The following is a 19,036-nucleotide window of genomic DNA, read 5'->3' as shown; positions in this document are numbered from 1 at the left end:
CCACCTGCCGGGCCGCGGCCGCGCGGGCGGGAGCCGTGAGCGCCTTCCTTCCCACGCGACTCTTCGCCCCGTGGGAGACTCGTCCCTAAGTTTTCCTCCCGGCCCCAGCCGGAGGAGGCGGCTCCGGGCCGCTGGACGCCCGCCGCCAGGCCCGGCCCCGGGGGCGCGGCCGCCGGGCTTCCGTGCGGCCCAGGGGGGCTCGGGGCCGTGCGCCGCCGCCGCCAGGCTTCTGACAAAACCCACTTGACCACCAAGGCCAGCCTCTTCCTGAAAGCCCCGCTCGCTCCGATACAGGAAGTGGAAGCGAGCAAGCGCCCAGAGCGCGGCGGCGGCGGCGGCGGCTTCCCACTCGGCGCGGGGCTGGCGGCGGCGCCCGGCCGGGCCCTTCCCGAGGGCCAGCGCCAGGGCAATGCGGGCGCCTGGGGCACCGCGGCCCGCGCCGCTTGGCGCCTGAGCCCCTCCGTCCACCGTCCCGGAGCTGCCGGCGGCATGATCCGACGGGCCGGCGGGCCCGCGCGCGGGGACCCCTCAGGGTAAGTCCGGGGCGAGTGCCCCTCTGCTTCCCCGCCCCCGGGCGTGCTCGGAGCTCCAGGAGCGGCCCCGGCTGCCCGGCCTCGGGGCGTCGGGGGACACCGAGCGCCTCCCCAGGGCGGGACTCCGGTTCTGCGCGGAACGGTGCCGCGCTGGGGGCTGCGGGACCCGGGGACTTGGCTAAACTTTGAAGCCCAGACGTCACTGCTCGCTGTAAAACCAACCGGCGTGTTCGGCGCCCAGGCGCCCGGGCGGGCGGGTGCTAGAAGGGCGTCTCTACCTGTCAGAGCCGGGGCGGAGGGACTGCGTGGACGCGGCCCATTCCCCTCGGCTCCTGTGCCACCCGAACTGCAGAAGCGATCACTTGGGGGTCCGGATCCCGCCGGCCTCTCGCACCCGCCGCTCCGCCTGCGCCACCGCGCGCGTCCTCGGAGGCTGACGCCCAGCAGGGCGCGGGCTGGGGGGCCAAGGTCCCCGAAACTTTGGGCGCCCGTCGCCCAGCGGCTGACAGGTCCGCCTGCACCGCGGACCCACCGGGATCCCCTCCCCTGTCCCTCAGGCGGGTCCGGGAACAGTGACCTTTGGACCGGCCTTTGTGGAGCCTGGTGCTTGGGGAGGGCCTAGGACGCACAGGCTTCGTTGAGGTCTGCGGGATCCCGGGGAGATGGCATACTGCTTGGCGGGCGTGAAGCCGAACTTGTTTGGGAACTGGCTTTCAGGCGGGGATCTCTAGTGCCTCGTTTAGGCCCCCCACCTTCTAAGAACCCCAAGTTGCTTCTGGACGTTGCTCAGGGATGCGCACCGGGGAGGGGAGGATTCCCTCGCCCCGCCCAGCCCAGCGGGCGTCTCGGGAAACTTCAGGGGGTCGAAGAGGCTCGGATTCCGGAGGCAGATTCCCGGGAAAGCCTCTTGGAAACTTCTGGGTGTCAAGGTTTATGGGCGCCCCCGCCCCCACCCACCCCTCCCGGGCCTGCCATTCCTGCCTGTTTGGTCTAAAAATCCCGGGCCTACTTCTGTGATACCCAGATACTCCCTGGCCTAGCTCCCTGACCTCGCTCCCTGACCTCAGCTACCAGGGCCTCAGTTCTCTACTCTGTAAAGCAAGAGGAATGGGCTGATCTTGTGCAGTTCTGGATTGGGGAGCAACTGGAGGTGGTTGGTTCCTTCTCTGGTGGAAGGGGGGTGGCACGGAGGGGCCCTTAAACTCTTTGCATCTGAATGCCTCCCTCCTCCCTCTTCTCCCATCCCTGCCCCTCCCCGGAAATTCTGCCTGGATGCTTTCCCTTGGAAGTGACCTCTGCAAAGACAAATGTCATCCGGTGGGAAGAATTGGAAATTATGTTGGGGAAGGAGCCCCTTAGGGGCAAGTATGTACCACACCCAGTATTGCAGGGTGGAGCTAGGAGGAGTTTCCCAGGGAGGAAGGGGTGGTGGGGGGGCCAGGGTCCTGACCTCTCCAGCTTCCCTTTTCCCACCCCCCCAGGAATGACCTGGCCTCACCCACTTCCTCCTGCGTTTATTTGGTTAAACTTTTCTGCGCCTCAGTTTACTTACTCCATGAAATGGAGATGAATAATAGTAATCGTCCTCACACAGTTGTTTCAAGGATTAAATGAGATAATGCATAGAAGAGTTTTGCACATTGGAGCACCGGGGTGTCTCATTTGCTTGAGCCCCTGATTCTTGATTTGGGCTCAAATCGTGATCTCGGGGTCCCAGGATGCAGCCCTGGGTCAGCCCTGCCTGGGGCTCTCCGCTGAGTGGGGAGTCTGCTTGAGATTATTTTCCTTTTCCCCTCCCCCTGCTTGCTCATTCTTTTGCTCTCTCTCCCTAAAAATAAATAAATCTTTAAAAAAAAATAGAGTTTTGCACATTTGCCTGTAAACTACCCCCCCTTTTCTTTTTTAAAGATTTTATTTATTTATTTGACAGAGATCACGAGTAGGCAGAGAGGGAGGCAGAGAGAGGGGGAAGCAGGCTCCCTCCTGAGCAGAGAGCTGGATGGGGGGCTCAATCTCGGGACCCTACGATCATGACCTGAGCCAAAGACAGAGTCTTTAACCCGCTGAGCCACCCAGGCACCCCTCCCCTGTAAACTCTTAATAGTTATTTTTGATAATAGTCGTTATCTCTGTTTACCAGTTGTTTAGCCTTGGACAAGAGACCTGGCCTTTGCCTTATCTGTAAGTTTGGGATAATAATAATACCCACTTCATGGGATTGTTGAGAGGTTTGGATGACTTAGTATTTAAGCAGCTGCCTAGAGGCAGCTAAGGGTTAACATACCAGCTCAGTCCTGCTTAGAACAGTGCTGGCACGTTCTAAGGAATATCGGTTTGTTGCTAAAAAACATTTTATTTAAGAGGACCTCTTGTGTTGGAAGGGTTCCTAAATAGTATCTCACTGAACCTTGGACCTGGTACAGGAATCCCTTTGACAACATTCCTGGAAGGTACTCACATACCTTCAGGGACTGGGCCAGGCACAAACCTAAGAAAGGAATTCCCGAACTTGAGTGGCAGCCTGCCTCCTGCTAACTTCTACCATATGATGACACCCTGCTCTCCCCTCCGGAGCCCAGTTCTTCTTGACTCTCAGGTCCTAAAAGGCAGTTCTCAGATGCACCCCCACACATCCCCCGTTCCCTGGGCCGCACCTCCACCTGTGTTCCCCCCCAAAGATGACCAGGAGAAATCATCTAGGACTCCTCACCCCCAGGCCACCCCTGCAGACCCTGCAGACCACTCAGGGCTGAGACCTGAGTCCTACGCTGAGGATTCTTGGAAGCCCCCTCCTTCTCGCTGGCCAGAGATGATGTTCAGACAGCCAGGGGAATGCCTCCCACTGTCCTCCCCCTGGGAGCTAGGATGGTGTCGCTTGGGTATCAGCCCCTGGAAGAGGAGTGTGAGGATCTTAGCACACAAGCTCCATCTACTTCTTTTTGAAAATGTCAGCTGGGGCAAAAGAAAAGGCAGACGGGCTGCCCAGTATCCTTGGTGCGGACACTTCTTGTGCTTGTTCGATAGATAGTGTCTGCATTGCGGGGGAGAGTGGGGAGCATGAAAGCAAGCCCCGGCCTGCTTGCAGCTCATGTTGCCAGAAGAAACAGACAATCAGGGTAAGGGGTGTGGGGACCCCAGGGAGGTGGTCCTGGAGCAGGTGGTCAGGGAAGGCTCCTCCAAGGGGGTGGCGTTTGGGAGAGACCCAAAGGAAGTGGGCAAGTAAGGCAAGTCCCTGGGGGATGCTCCTGGCGTGGTGTTGGGAACCTCGGGGCCGGGGAGCCTGGAGTAGAGTGTGGGAGAGGAGGACAGAAGGCGGTAACAGCTTTGGAGCGTGCAGGGGGCCGCAGATGGGGTTTGCACAGACAGGTGAGCTGATTTGGGCTGGGGCCGGACTGTGGGCAGACTGTAGAGGGAACAAGTCAGGGAAACTGTAGGGAAGGAAGCTCTTCAGAGAGAGAGGGCTGCGGGCTGGGGGGCTGGGCAGTGAGGGGAGAAGCTGCAGCCACAGGATCTGGGGATGAATTGAGGTGGGGGTGGGGGAGCAGGAGAGGTGTGGAGGGTGTCGGGAATCTGTGACCTGCTGAGAGGCCAGGTGCCACACTGTGCAGGGGTCATGGAGGATGTGGACACTCAGAGCCCACACTTTTATATGTCTGATAAATTGAGAGTCTGCTGAAGATTTTATTTGAAAAAGAATTCCACTCTTGGATCTAATCCAATCCCCTAATTTGGCGACCAGGGAAAGGAGTCCCAGAAGGAGGAAGTGACTTAGCCAAGGTCTTAGGAGCCAGAGGTGGAGCTGGGCCTAGATACCTGGTCTCTTGAGCCTTGCGCCTGCAAGGGGTTGCCTGGGCCAAGCCCCAGGGTTTGGGAGATCCCTGGCTTTCTGCCTCATGCCTGACATAATGCAGGTGTCCTCCTGAACCCCTTGAGAGGGGTCCCTCAAGTGCTCCAGGCTCTAAGACTGGGGGCTCTTCTGGGCTAGGGCTCCCCCAGAGCAGTGATGAACTGAGTAGGGCTTCCTTGTTTCCTTGCCTTCGGGGGCTAAGGCAGCCAGGTGGTCCTGGCTGGCACTCTGCTGGGAAACCCACCCCCTTTCAGACCCCTTTCAGACCCCTTCAGAAGGGAGTGAGGGCCTGGGAGTTACCTTGTTCTTGGCAAGCTGGCTTAGAGAGAGTGAGTGCTGCTCTGGCAGCCAGCTCTGGAACTTTCGGCTGTATAACTGTTCACCCAGTGACTTTTCTAAACTGTTGATCTCCCTTTGAGCTCATCCCCCCCCCCCCCGCCGGGGGGTACCAAATGGGAATGGTTCTTTGCTGCTAGAGACAGAAGACAGCCATGCAGCCACTGTTGAGGTCACTCAGGCTGCATGGGAAAAACAACGTAACCCCGATAACTGTTAATCACCACTGTCCTTCATACACTCTTCTAGGTCTGCATGAATTCGACGCACAACTTTACTTTTTCTGTCCTCCCTGACGGAGACAGCTGCCATAGGCTCCTGCCTTTGCCCACAATGTTCCTTCCCACCGGGATGCTGCCACCTCCCCCATGAAACCTTCTATCCACGCAGCTCTTGGACATTGTTCCTTTTTGAATACTCAAAACATGTTTGGCATGAACTACTTATTTACCGAGCAAGACACCAAAACTCCTTTAATGTCACATCTTCTCGCTTAGATGTCAAATTTCCAAAAAAAAGGTCTTTGATTTTATCCTCACTTGCTGGATTCCCCTAATTCTAGCTGTGTTCCCTTGCTTCTTGGGGAGAGAGGGTGGGGGAAGAGGCCTGTTCTGGACCCCCGATGGTGCATCCTCAGCAGAAAGAGTGGAGTTAGCTGGGTAGATAACATCTGGGGGAGCCCAGGCTGGGTCACTGGGTCCCAAGTGCAGGTCTGTGGTCCTCTGAGAGACTAGGAAAATCAGCTGGTGGTGTGTGTGTGTGTGTGTGTGTGTGTGTGTCTATCAGCCAAGATCACCAAACACTCTCTTCTTGGGCAGAACTGTCTGATTCTGAGACTCAGGGTTTTTTTTTTTTTTTTTTTTTAAGATTTTATTTATTTATTTGACAGAGAGAGATCACAAGTAGGCAGAGAGGCAGACAGAGAGAGAGAGGAGGAAGCAGGCTCCCTGCAGAGCAGAGAGCCCGATGCGGGACTCGATCCCAGGACCCTGAGATCATGACCTGAGCTGAAGGCAGCGGCTTAAACCACTGAGCCACCCAGGCGCCCTGAGACTCAGGTTTGTTTACATGTTTGTTTTTGGCATGTAAAGCCTCCTTTCTTCTATGAAATGATGGGGTAAATGGATGGTGGTTGTTAGTCTTTCTTGTCTTTTCGGCAAAATAAAAGATTGCAGAAGGAGAGGCTGAGGAATGCTGCTCTGTTTCAGTGGGATTTATCCCTCTTGTGCCCCCTTCACACCCACTTCCATCCACCCCCCCCAACACACACCTGGCCATCAGAGAGCCCAGCTAACTGTATCATTTTTTGCTGATCTGGAAGAGGCTTGGGGCCTTGCTGGCTGGAGGACATCAGTAGGGCTGGCAGATGTCTCTAGGGTCCCACCCCATGGTGATTTGGGAGCATACTCTAGGAAGCAAGTCTCTAACTCTCTCTGGGCCCCATTTTCCCCATCTGAGAAATGAACCCAGTGATCTCCAGGTCCCTGCTTGGTCTGACGTTCAGTGATTCCCCAAATCCTGGCTGAAAGGCAGCAAAAGTTGGTATCCTAGAGTAATGTTAGAGCTCACAGGATTGATGTGCCAGCTGGAGATGACCTCACCTTTTTTTCCTTCTGATGGCTAGAAGGGCAGGCAGCCTGTGGAATAGTCTAGAAAATAGGGGTACACTTTCATACGAAACAAAGACCCAGAAAGGAGACTCTGGGTCATCACCCTGACCAAGTGCCTGGAAGGAAATGCTTTTTCTCTTCTGTGGGTTTATTTTTGGAAAGCCATTTTTGAAAAAAGCGCATCAGTTTTGGAAGCCCACTTGGGGCCTGAGCCCCTGGTACCCTATAGAGCTTGCTGGCTGTATGGTGGGTCGGGAAGGTTGTTCTGGAGTGGCGTCTCTGAGTGTGACTGGATTCATGAGGTGGTGCCTGCTCTCGCCATTTTGTGTGTGAGCTGAGGAGATGCTGAGGAGGTCACAGGCAGCGTCCTGAAACAGAGCTCCTGGTGGGAAGACTGTCCTATCAGGGTTTGACAGGGATGAGGCCCAAGAGAAGGGGCTCCCTGTCGGACAGGCTGGTGTTGGGTGTCGGGGGGCTCCCTGTAGCAGGCTTGTCCCTGTGCAGGCAGGGCTGCAGGTGACACAGTGTGCCACCCCCCCACACTGTGTTATACAGTTAACCCAGACCTTTCCCTCTTGTCAGCAGGGCCCAGAAGGAGGAATAAGTGGTGGGTGGGTACAGAGGAACCCTCCCCTCTGCTTAGGTTCCACAGAGCAGTGGGGAGGGCCTTACTAACTCCGTACCTGTGTGGCTGTCTGCCTCTGCCTCTGATAGAAGAATCTGGAAGCCACCATCATGGCCACCACCTCCGGCTTGCCCCACCTGCCAGTACGTCCTCTCCTCCCTCAAGCCCATCTCCTGTTCACAGGGAGTGGAGCTTAAGGAGGCTACTACCCCAGTGGCTAAAATAACTCTGGTGATCGAAACTTCTGCTGGTCAGAACCAGCTCTGGTGGTCAGCAGAGCTCCTTGCCCCCATCTTGCCAGGAATTCCTGGGAGTGTTCCTACCCCAGTCGGTACTTGTTTGAAAGATGAACCAGCCCGCTGTAAAATGTCGGTTCCATTTTAAAAGCAACAGCCTAGAGAGCGGTTGTGGTCAAGGCCTGTTGCTGCCGTGTGCACTGTGGCTGAGCGCACACTCAGGCCACATCCTATGGGCCAAGGGCACCAGCCCAGGGGCCAGGCCCCCCCTGCACCCTCCATCCTGGTGCCAGGCAGAGTGACAGTTCCCACAGAACCTGGCTCTACTCACAAACCTGGGGCCCAGGGGAGGTAAGGGTTCTAGGAGAGGGAGACCAAAGCAGGGACTTTGAACCAGTCCGTGAGAGGCTGCCCTAGAGGAGTTCGTCCTGTGGGCCATCTCCCCCCATGAAGATGGCCCCCATTTCCTCACTGACTCTGGGATCTTTGTCAAAGCCAAGAACTTTTTGTCCCTAGTTAAGAGGTGGGACCTGAGCTGTCAACACCAACCCAACTCCTTGATTGACATTTGAGAGGAGATCTCAGGGCTGATGAAAAAGCCTGTTTTCTGAAGATGGATAGAGGCGAGAGGGGGAGGGGGAGGAATAGTCCAGGAGGAGGAAAAGGGACCACATCAGTGGCAGAGAAGCCTTCTGCTTCCACACAGGTTGTCCCAGAGCTAAATTATTCCCTGGGCCTGAGGTGTGCTTTTTCACCCACCTCTGGAGACTAAAGAAATAAAGGACTCTGCATCTGAAATTCAGTCTGATAATCTCTGGCTAAAGGAGCAAGCTCTCAAGAAGAAATGCACCAGGGACTTTTCTCCCCAACCTCCATGTCTCCAGCTTCCTTAATCTCAATCAATATCCAATGGGTACTTTAGATTTCTCTAGGGATATTGCAATTCTAAGCAAGGACTTCGCTTCCTACGGATGGCATCTGATGATAGCATTTATTCATTTATTATGCTTGCTTCTTTCTATTCTTGACATTTTTGATGGAGGATCCATCTAAAATATATTCAGAAATTCTTTTTTGGGCTACTAGCTTCTTTATCCATCATCACCCATCTATCCGTCCCTTCATCCATCCATACACTCATCCACCCCACCTCCCATCCACCCACTCATCTTCCCATCCTGCCATCCATCCATCCATCCATCCTCCATCCATCCATCCATCCTCCATCCATCCATCCATCCATCCTCCATCCATCCTCCATCCATCCATCCTCCATCCATCCATCCTCCATCTATCCATCCATCTATCCATCCATCTATCCATCCATCCATCCATCCATCCTCCATCCATCCATCCATCCATCCTCCATCCATCTATCCATCCATCCATCCATCCATCCTCCATCCATCCATCCTCCATCCATCCATCCTCCATCCATCCATCCTCCATCCATCCATCCATCCTCCATCCATCTATCCATCCATCCATCCTCCATCCATCCTCCATCCATCCTCCATCCTCCATCCATCCATCCTCCATCCATCCTCCATCCTCCATCCATCCTCCATCCATCCATCCTCCATCCATCCATCCTCCATCCATCCTCCATCCATCCATCCTCCATCCATCCATCCATCCTCCATCCATCCATCCATCCATCCTCCATCCATCCATCCTCCATCCATCCATCCTCCATCCATCCATCCTCCATCCATCCATCTATCCATCCATCCTCCATCCATCCATCCTCCATCCATCCATCCATCCTCCATCCATCCATCCATCCATCCTCCATCCATCCTCCATCCATCCATCCATCCTCCATCCATCCATCCATCCATCCTCCATCCATCCTCCATCCATCTATCCATCCATCCATCCATCCTCCATCCATCCATCCTCCATCCATCCATCCTCCATCCATCCTCCATCCTCCATCCATCCTCCATCCATCCATCCTCCATCCATCCATCCTCCATCCATCCTCCATCCATCCATCCTCCATCCATCCATCCATCCTCCATCCATCTATCCATCCATCCATCCTCCATCCATCCTCCATCCATCCTCCATCCATCCATCCATCCTCCATCCATCTATCCATCCATCCATCCTCCATCCATCCTCCATCCATCCTCCATCCATCCATCCTCCATCCATCCATCCATCCTCCATCCATCCATCCATCCATCCTCCATCCATCCTCCATCCATCCATCCATCCTCCATCCATCCATCCATCCATCCTCCATCCATCCTCCATCCATCTATCCATCCATCCATCCATCCTCCATCCATCCATCCATCCATCCATCCTCCATCCATCCATCCTCCATCCATCAATCCTCCATCCATCCTCCATCCTCCATCCATCCTCCATCCATCCATCCTCCATCCATCCATCCTCCATCCATCCTCCATCCATCCATCCTCCATCCATCCATCCATCCTCCATCCATCTATCCATCCATCCATCCTCCATCCATCCTCCATCCATCCTCCATCCATCCATCCATCCTCCATCCATCTATCCATCCATCCATCCTCCATCCATCCTCCATCCATCCTCCATCCATCCATCCATCCTCCATCCATCCTCCATCCATCCATCCTCCATCCATCCATCCATCCTCCATCCATCCATCCATCCATCCTCCATCCATCCTCCATCCATCCATCCATCCTCCATCCATCCATCCATCCATCCTCCATCCATCCTCCATCCATCTATCCATCCATCCATCCTCCATCCATCCATCCATCCATCCATCCTCCATTCATCCATCCTCCATCCATCCATTCATCCATCCATCCTCCATCCATCCTCCATCCATCCATCTATCCATCCATCTATCCATCCATCCATCCTCCATCCATTCATTCATCCATCCATCCTCCATCCATCCTCCATCCATCCATCCTCCAACCATCCATCCATCCATCCATCCTCCCATCCACCTGTCCAAACACTTGTTCATTCGCCCATCCATCTATCCGCCCATTCAATAATCTATCCATCAATCCATTCGTTGAACATCTAGGAGTTTCCAGTTTATCTGTTACAGACAATAAGAGAAATATGCACATAATTAAATCACAGGGCACTATATAAAATTATGCCTGTGTTCTGTTACACCTGGCTTATGATGAACAGGGAGGACTTTCTGGCAAAGGCGGCATCTGGATTGAGTTTTGAAGGATGAGTAGGATTTTAACGGCTGAAATAGGGCATTTGCAGAGAAGGGCATCCCAGATCGAGCAAAAGCACAAAGCAGGAAGGTGGGGAAGGACAATTGTGTGGGGGAGCCCTCAAGAGCCTCATCTGGGGGCAGCAAGGAAGAGTTCTGTGTGTAGTGAACCTAGAAAGGGACTTCGGGCCCGCTTGGCAACAGATGGAAGAGTTTGGATTTAACCACGGTGGGGAAAACCACCACTTAGAGCAGGGCAACCCTAGACAAATCCTGTACCTGCCAGGACATCTTTCTCCTTCTTCTGTGCCACATAGAGCAGGGAGGGATCCCTGCCTCCCAGGGTTGTTGTCACCATTCCACGAGAGGATGTTGGTTCTTAGCTATGTGGGCTGAGATTAGTTGGGAGTTATTACACGTATCCATAGAGGGGGTGTGTGCACGTGTGCACTTGTGCACTATTGATTTCCCTTCCAAAGTCTGTTATATACCTAAAAAAGGTCACACACCGACACACCAAAATAGCAACATTTAAAGCATCAAACATATTTCTATCTTTGAAGCTACACCCAGTCTGAGTGCCTGTTTACTTGATTTCGGTCTGTGGGCCCAGTTTTGATCTGTGTGTATGTGTGTTTTAGTCTGTGTGCCTCTTCACACTGAGTGTTCCTTATATGCCTTTTTATATGCTATGCTATGGACATACATTACCCACATACCATCTCGGATGGCCTTATCATATAATGACCATTTTATTGGTTGGAGTTGACTTGTGTCAGCTTCTTTGTCATTCCCTCTATTTAAATGAAGCTCCTGGAAACTTCTGTGGTTCTAGAGTTGGAGGAGGGTCTAGAGTTGGAGGACCATTTCCTTGAGAAGTATCACTATCCTGGAGTACTCGAATTCAAGGGTAAAGCAGAGCCTGTTGATTGGCCCCTGAATTTTAATTGGGTGAAAATTTTAGCTGAACACTTCCCAGTTTCCTTGAAGCTACGTGTGGCCACGTGATTAAGTTCAAGATGGTGAAATTTAAGTGGGGAGTTTAATTTGCTTGGAGATATCCTTAAAGAGAAGGGGCATGCCTTACTCTCCTTTCCTCTTTCCTGTTGGCTGGAATGCAGATGTGATGGGTGGAGTTGAAGCAGCCATGTTGGACTCTGAGGTGAACTGAGAATGGAGGTTCCTAGACATGTTGGAGCATCATTCCACCCCAGACTACTGACTTGGACTTTTATATGACAGAGGAATACCTATCTGTCTTATTTAAATCACTGTTCCTTTAGATTTTCAGACACAGACAGACTTAATCCCAACTAACATAAAAAGTTTTCTTTCCTGTCACATAGTACCAGATTAAGTCAACAGTAATAAAGCTGTTTGGCAGGGCTGCCTGCAGGTCTTCATTCCTAATAGAGGTTGGAAGGAGGGAGAGGAGGAGAGAGAAAAGAGAGTTTTGTGTCGACCCAGGCTCTTATTTGGAAGACTAGATTGCAAACACTTTCTCCATCTTGGGTCTTTTATGAGCTTTAGATTTCACCAGAAGCTGCAGACTTGTTATAGGGCAGAACTTTGCTGACCAACCGCGTCTCTTCTTTCAGTCTCAGTTTCCCCATCTCTGCCATAGAGAATCTCTTGCAGGTTAACCCTCCCTGTGCTGACCCTCTGCAGCTCCTTCTGAGAAGGAGTCTTCTGTCACTCCAGCACCAGAAAGGCTGGGCCCAGTCTGAGCAGTGCCTGTGTCCTTGCTGGCTGCCACTGTCCATCCATCCATCCGTCCATTCATCCATTCCCCACCTCTTCTTTTTTTTTTTTTTAAAGATTTATTTATTCACTGTAGAGAGTGTTTGCAAGCAGAGGGAGGGGCAGAGGCAGAGGAAGAAGCAGATTTTCTGCTGAGCAGGGAGCCTGACTCAGGGCTCCATCCCAGGACCCTGAGATTCATGACCTGAGTCGAAATCAAGAGTCAGACTTTTAACCAACTGAGCCACCCAGGACCTCCCCACCCCCTCTTTCTTTTTTTAAGTAGGCTCCACACTCAGCCAGCGTGGAGCCTGCCTTGGGGCTTGAATTCAGGACCCTGAGATCAAGACCTGAGCCAAGATCGAGAGTTGGACTCCACCCATGTGCCCTCTTCACTGCCTCTTTATTGAGCACTTCTTGGGCACCAGGCTGGGTTTGTGCTGAACACTGGTCACTGGAGGCCTGGAGTGATCACTTTAACCTCTCTGCCTGGCTTTGGGATAGGTTTGTCCTGAAAGGGCTTGGTTTTGACATCTCCTCCTGAGAATACCCTAGGCTTATTCGCAGCCTCTAAGAGCCTGCTCTGAGCTGCCCTGCACAACCCAGGACTGCCCCCTGGGCATGAGGAGGCACTCAGGGCTGGGTCTGGGAGGTCCTACGTGTGGCCTGGGATGGAGTGCGGTGGGCCACCTTGACAGGCAAGCAAGTGGTCCTGGAAAGGATTTGAAAGACCGTTGGGTCTTCTTTTTACAGGCCAGAGCAGCCCCCATCCCTGCCGCTAGCATGGTCAAATGTCAGAACTCAGTGTTTCCCTGGCACCTCCCAATCCAGCCCCTGCTTACAGATGATTCTGTGGCACAGTGAGGGGCAGGGATGGTCCTGAGGCCTCACAGCTGGACCCGGGCTCTTTCCGAGACTCCATGAAGGTTCCTAGGCCACACTTTTGCATGAGGCATCAGAGATGGGGGCAGGGGAGACTGGCACATCAGTCTTCACTGGCTGCCTCTCCCTCCAGCCTCTGGAAAATGTGAGGCCTTTCCTGCCTCAGAGCACACAGGCCCCACCTCCAGCTCCTGCAAGAAATCTTCTGGGCTGTCCAGCCCCTAGGGCTGTTGCATACAGTTGTGCGGGTTGTTCACTGCACAGAGGCACCTGGCTGAGAGAGAAACCAATGGGGCTGAAATTTCATTCTCTTGCCCAGGCATGTATGATGTCAAGCCATGGGTGGGTGGGTGGGGGTTGCCTGCATTCATGGGGAGGAAGGACACCACATTCTAATGTGCACAGAGGAACCACACAGGCTGGCAGGGACCCTGGATGGCAGTAGACCCGTCAACACCCTTGCTCCTTGCACCTGTCACAGTGTGCTCTCAGTCCGTGGCCCCGGTAGACTATAAGCTCCCAAGGGCAGAAAGAGGGATTCCCCTTGGCAGGTGTCATTGTCAGCCCAGCACGCTGCTGGCCGGTACTCAGCTCCCAGAGCACAAGTGCTGAGCAAGAGTGGGGAAGAGTGTCCAGCTCAGGGCATATTGAGAAATGTTTGTTGAGTGACTATGCAGCAGGTTAATACAAGGAGAGAGGTAAGGGGAGGTTGACCGGGGCAGAAGGTATCTGGGAGAGGGAAGGGGGCCACCGGGAAGCCAGCAGCTTGGGAGGGCGGTGAACCAGTATTATAAGGGGGTGACTGGACAAGCCATCGGGGCCCCCTTTGGGTGCTAGGCCTGAAGAGTAGAGCTGGGGCTGGAGAAACCAGAGGCCCACAGGCATGCCCGGCTTAGCCTCTGACCCCACTTTTGCAGGGCCCGGGCTGCTCTGAGCCCTTTGATGCCCTCCCAGTACCGTGTCCTGGAGCCCAGCGCTGGTCCAGCAGTGGCCCGATGGCTCATCCAGAGGGTCTTGTGGGGACACAGGAGGGATGTGCAGGGCTGTGCCTACAGGATGTGGGATGTCACCTAGAGCTCTGGGGCCCCTGCTGACTGAGGGGTGTCCTGCTCAGACACAAGGGTGTCTGGGAGAGCTTTCTCAGGGAAGGCAGAGCCATGCCAAGTGATGTGTGGGAGTTTCCCAGGTAAACACGGAGGGAAGGAGCCAGCATGGCCGTGCTCAGAGGGCGCCACGGGCTCAGCGTGACCCCCATTTGCACTCCATCCAGATGGAGTGGGGTGTGCAGGAGAGGGACCAGACAGCAGGGGCCCTTTGGCTTGTCCTGAAGAGATGAGTGTGTTCCCTGTTTAAAAAACTGAACTGTGTATTCATTTCCTAGGGCTGCTGTAACAAAGTAGTGCAGGCTAGGGGGTTTAAAGCAAGAGAGATCGATTCTGTCATGATTCTGGAAGCCAGGAGTCCTACCCTAGCTTCCAGGCCCCTACCAGAGGGGCCACGCTCCCTCTGAGACTGGGTAGACCCCTTCTTGCTCTCCCCAGCTTCAGGGGCCCCAGGAAGTTCCCGTTGAGTCCTGGGCTTATAAGCTGCCTGCCAGCCTCTGCTCCCCGTGTGTCTGTCCCTGTCTAGTCTCCTCTTCCAAGGAGACCGGTCCTGCTGGATTTGGTCCCAGCCTGCTCCAGGATGACCTCATCTCAACTCATTACATCTCCAACAACCTTCTTTCCAAATAAGGTCACACTTGGAGGTGCTGGCAGTAAGGACTTCAGCATATCTTTTGCGGGGACACAGTTCAACCCACAATGAACTAAAATTTATGTAGGGTAAAATTCACCTTCTTTTGTGTCCATTTCCATATGCTTTGTCACACATAGTTGGCCTGGGTCACTGCCACCCCAACTACGATATGGAATGGGCTGTCACTGTGTAAAATTCCTCGGTGCCCTCTTGTAGTCAGCCTGCTCCCCAGTCACTCATTTCTCCTGGGTCCTTATGTTCTGCCTTTTAGAGAATGTCACATGCACGCTGCCCTGTGAGTCTGGCTTCTTTCACTTAACTGAAGGCGTCTGCGATCCAGCTGTGGCTGTGTCTCAGTACCGTGTTCGTTTTCATTGCTGAGAGGATCTCATGGCTTTGGACGTGTCCCCGTTGTTTACCCATTCACCCACAGCAGCACATTTGGGTCGTTCCAGTTTTGGGCAATGACACATAAAGCCCCTGCCAACATAGGCATAAAGGGTATAGGTTTTGGGTAGGGAACTCCGTGGGCCAGCTTGCATATGGCAGCTGCCACGTGAAGAAGGACATGCGGGGAGACCAAAAGGAGGTGACAGCAGAGGTCTAGGCGAGCAGTGATGGTGGCCTGGACAAGTATCTTGGCAGCAGGGGTGGGGAGAAGTGGGCCCACTGGAGAGTAGAGTGGATGGGGCCTGGGGGTGGCCAGGGTGGGTGCCGTGCCGTTGTAGAGGCCGCTGTGCCGGTGTGGAGGCCTGCCCTCTGCCTTCCCCGGGGCAGGACAGCTGCTGTAGCTCAGTGGGACAGTCTGGACCTGAGGAGCTGACGGGGGTGGGGGGGTGCACTAGTGTAACGGGGTAGGGAGGGGTGTGGACCCTGGAGCAAACTGCCAGGACTCACGTTCTCTCCGCCTGTTTGCTCATCTGTAGAACGGGGATGCTAATGGCTCCCAGTTCACAGACCCATTGTTGGGTCGTGTGAGTTACTACCTGTCAGGAACTTGGACCAAGTCTGACCCGTAGAAGGTGTTCAAGAAACCCGAACCCTGTCAGTGGCCTTCTGAGGGGCCTCAGCTCCACACGCTCTTGTCTGCTCCACTCACCCCTTTGGCAACAAGCCAGTCTGTGGTGCCTCTTGTGGCTCTGTGAGGCCGTGGATGACCCTGTCATCTGGGCCCTGCCCCAGGTCTGCCCTGACTTGCTGGGACAACATGAGCTGCCTCCTTTACCTCTCTGGGTGTCGCCACCTCTGCTCACCCCATGTGGAGGTGCAAAGCCCCATGGTGTGTGAGCTCTGTGCAGAATGACGGCAGCATGGCGGCCACACACAGTAGTAACTTCGTAAAGACACACCTGTGAGGGGTGCCTGAGCGGCTCCGTCAAGCATCTGACTCTTGGTTTCAGCTCAGGCCATGATCGCAGGGTCATGGGATCAAGCCCTGTGTGGAGCCGGACACAGGGCCTGGAGCCTGCTTCAGGTTCTCTCTCTCCCTCTGCTCCTCCCTCTTCCTCTCTTAAAAAAAAAAAAAAAAAAGATGGCAGGTGACCTGCGAGGCCCAGGTGAGTGACTCTGGGTGCACTCCCAGGATTGCGGGCTGGCAGAGGCTCCCCTGTAGTTGCCGCAAATCTCATCCTCCTGTTGTCCTCCCAGACCCATCCTCCGCCTTTGACAAGAGCTGACCCGGCAGCCGCGTGGGCTGTCCAGTTGGAGGGGTGCAGGTGCCTGGCTTGGGCTCCGCAGGGAGAGGTGCGGTGGGTCCTTGTTCAGACGCCTCCCAGGGTCTGTGGGAGACCCTTGCTCTGAGACCAGTGTTCACGTCCACGTCATGACCGGTGCCAGGCCTAATGAAGGAGCATTTGCAGTCAGCCGTCAGGACTCACAGAGTCCCTGTTTCCATTCTCCCACTTAAAGTTATTCGTAACCCTCAAATCGTAGCACCTCGGAAGTCATTTGCAGTCGTGCTCAGAGTGGCGATAAATTGGGATTCCCCTGATGCACACATTGCCACCTGAGGCCAGATCAAGTGAGACGCTGCCTTCTTGTTTCAGTGCTTACCCTTCTAACGAGGCCCTTGTCCTGGTCTGTTGGGTGCCATGGTTTTCCCATTTTCTGTGCAATTTGTTGGTGATTTCACTGTTTACAGTGTCCCCCAACCACAGAGCTAAAGTGCTTTCTAGCGCTCCAAAATGCAAGAACACCGTGAGGGCCTTGCAAGAAAATGCGAGTGTTCGAGAAGCTTCTTTCAGGCGAGGTATATGCGCTGTTGGCTGTGAGTTCAATATTCGTGCGTTGAGAATATATACTAAGTGAAGTGTCTTTAAAAAGAAAGGCGCTTAAGGAAGGTTATGTATCAGGGCGCCTGGGCGGCCCAGTCGTTAAGCATCTGCCTTCAGATCTGGTCATGATTGCAGGGATCTGCGATCAAGCCCTGCCTGGGACTCTCTGCTCAGCAGGAAGCCTGCTTCCCTCTCCTACTGCCCCTGCTTGTGTGTTCCCTCTCTCGCTGTCTCTCTCTGTCAGACAAATGGTAAAATCTTTAATAAGAACAAAACAAAAAACAAAAAAAGGAAGGTTACATGTTAATCAGTTGACAAAATGTTGTGACCAGCGGCTCACAGGAACCTCACCCAACCCCGCGTTTCCCCTGGACAGAGTGGTTCGGTATTCGCTAACTCAGTGCTCATGGTGACTTTATAGAACAGAACAACCACAGAAAATGAGAACTGATTATAGCTACATTGTGCAGAGAAATTGGCCCCGCATCTCTCCCCTGGACCGTCGGCACTCGGTGGGATTAACAAGTCCCTATTTTGTGTATGGTCTGTCCCTCAAATGCACAGGTCCTTGGGATTGGCCCTCTCCTTCTGTCTACTCCCACCCCCTTGGTCCTCTCCCCTCCAACAAAATTGAAGACTTGGAAGGTTTCCAGGAAGGGGAGTGGTCTGTGTTAGTGTTTCGTATCCTGTGATTTGGATAGAAGAATCTTTGCAGAGGCGCCTGGGTGGCTCAGTCGTTTAGGCGTCTGACTCTTGGTTTTGACTGGGGTCATGATCTCAGGGTTGTGAGATGAAGCCCCGAGGTGGGCTCTGCGCTTAGTGGGGGTCTGCTGGAGATTCTCTCTCTCCCTCTCCACACACGTGCACGCCTGCTCTCTCTCTCTCTCTCTCTCTCTGTCTCTCTAATATCAGTCAATCTTGTAAAAGAAAAGGATCTTATCAGGGAGCAGCATATCATTCAAAGCAAGTAAAAAGGGAGAATTCTTGGCATTCATAGACGTGTCCCTAATAATTATAGCCATTATGTCTGGAAGGCGTACATCAGGCCCCTTCGCTGAGAGTTTTTTTGTTTTTGTTTTTGTTTTTTTGAGTTCCTGATCACAGCCCTAGGAGGCTGGGGTTACAGTGCCCAGCGTTCAGGAATAACGTGACTTGATCCGAGCTCTCAGCAGTCAGTGGGAGAGCCCGGATCTGGATCCAGCACTGTCTGAGTCCAGAGCCATCATCCTGAGTCCCTGAGCTCCTTGCATCCCAAGGTTCCGGGACCTTGCTGCATCTCCTAGAGCCAGGTGTGGTGTGGACCCTCCCCTGCTTTCGGAGCCCCTCTGAAGGGTGACCTCCTTGCCCCCTCCCTGATTCGGCCCTGTCCCCATAGGCAAGCCCGGTCCCACTGACTAGTGTCTCCCTTGTCGTCCTCTGGCACAGTCCCACCCTGGGACCCGATCCTGGAGTCATGGAGAGACAGTCTAACCTGGGTGGGTTGGCAGGTGCCTGTCAGGCCTCAGGACGGCTCCCTATAGCTCCTTGTGCACCCTGCAGCCCCTGAAGTCAAGGACCCGCGTCCTGGGCTTCCCCCAGCCTCCTGCTCTGGAGGACTCGGCGCTGATGACTTCCCTCATGCTAAAGCATTGGGGATTGTGCACACTGTAAAGTCTGACAAGGACAGGTGGGCCCCGCTGGTTGCAGAGAACAAAAGCCTAAGTGAGGTGCCGCCCGAAGGGTGGGATTTCAGGCAGGGAGCGGGGCTTCCCATTTGTGTTGCAAGGTGGGCCTGGGCCCAGGAGGCGGCAGGTGCCAAGAAGCCCGAGGACGAGTGAAGCTGGCTTGTTCACATGACTTGCTCATCCCCCAGTAGAGGAAATGTGGTCACGACAACTGTTGGGTGGGTTGCAGGGTGACTCAGTGTCACCAGGGGTGGAAGGAGCGTGAGGCTGCCAGAGTTTCCTGCAAGGTGCTGTCTGGGCCCGTTGTCCGCAGCCCACAGCTGCCCCCTGCTCTGCCAGAGCCCCGAGGGAAGGCGACCATCGGCA

At 54.2% G+C, this 19,036-nt stretch overlaps 1 protein-coding gene and 1 long non-coding RNA gene across 3 annotated transcripts in view; one reads left to right on the top strand and one right to left on the bottom strand.

Moving 5' to 3' along the window:
* Positions 1-400: 400 nt before the first annotated feature.
* The window catches only part of RIN3 (Ras and Rab interactor 3), a 114,016-nt gene continuing 95,380 nt past the window's right edge, over positions 401-19,036 (top strand). For both annotated transcript variants that reach the window (XM_032344623.1, XM_032344622.1), the window contains exon 1: positions 401-533. In XM_032344623.1, coding sequence (XP_032200514.1) covers positions 490-533 — 44 coding nt within the window. In that variant the 5' untranslated portion in view covers positions 401-489. The remainder of the gene's footprint in view (positions 534-19,036) is intronic.
* On the bottom strand, positions 13,200-15,820 carry LOC116591604. Its single transcript, XR_004286064.1, has 3 exons — positions 15,631-15,820; positions 14,831-15,213; positions 13,200-13,270 (listed from the first exon to the last, which is right to left on the bottom strand). It is a non-coding gene; the product is annotated as an uncharacterized LOC116591604 (long non-coding RNA).

The sequence above is a fragment of the Mustela erminea genome, chromosome 5, assembly GCF_009829155.1.
Source record: "Mustela erminea isolate mMusErm1 chromosome 5, mMusErm1.Pri, whole genome shotgun sequence".
Lineage (NCBI taxonomy): Eukaryota > Metazoa > Chordata > Mammalia > Carnivora > Mustelidae > Mustela > Mustela erminea.
Note: the sequence above shows the minus strand (reverse complement) of the source record. Positions and strands in the feature narration are given on the sequence as shown.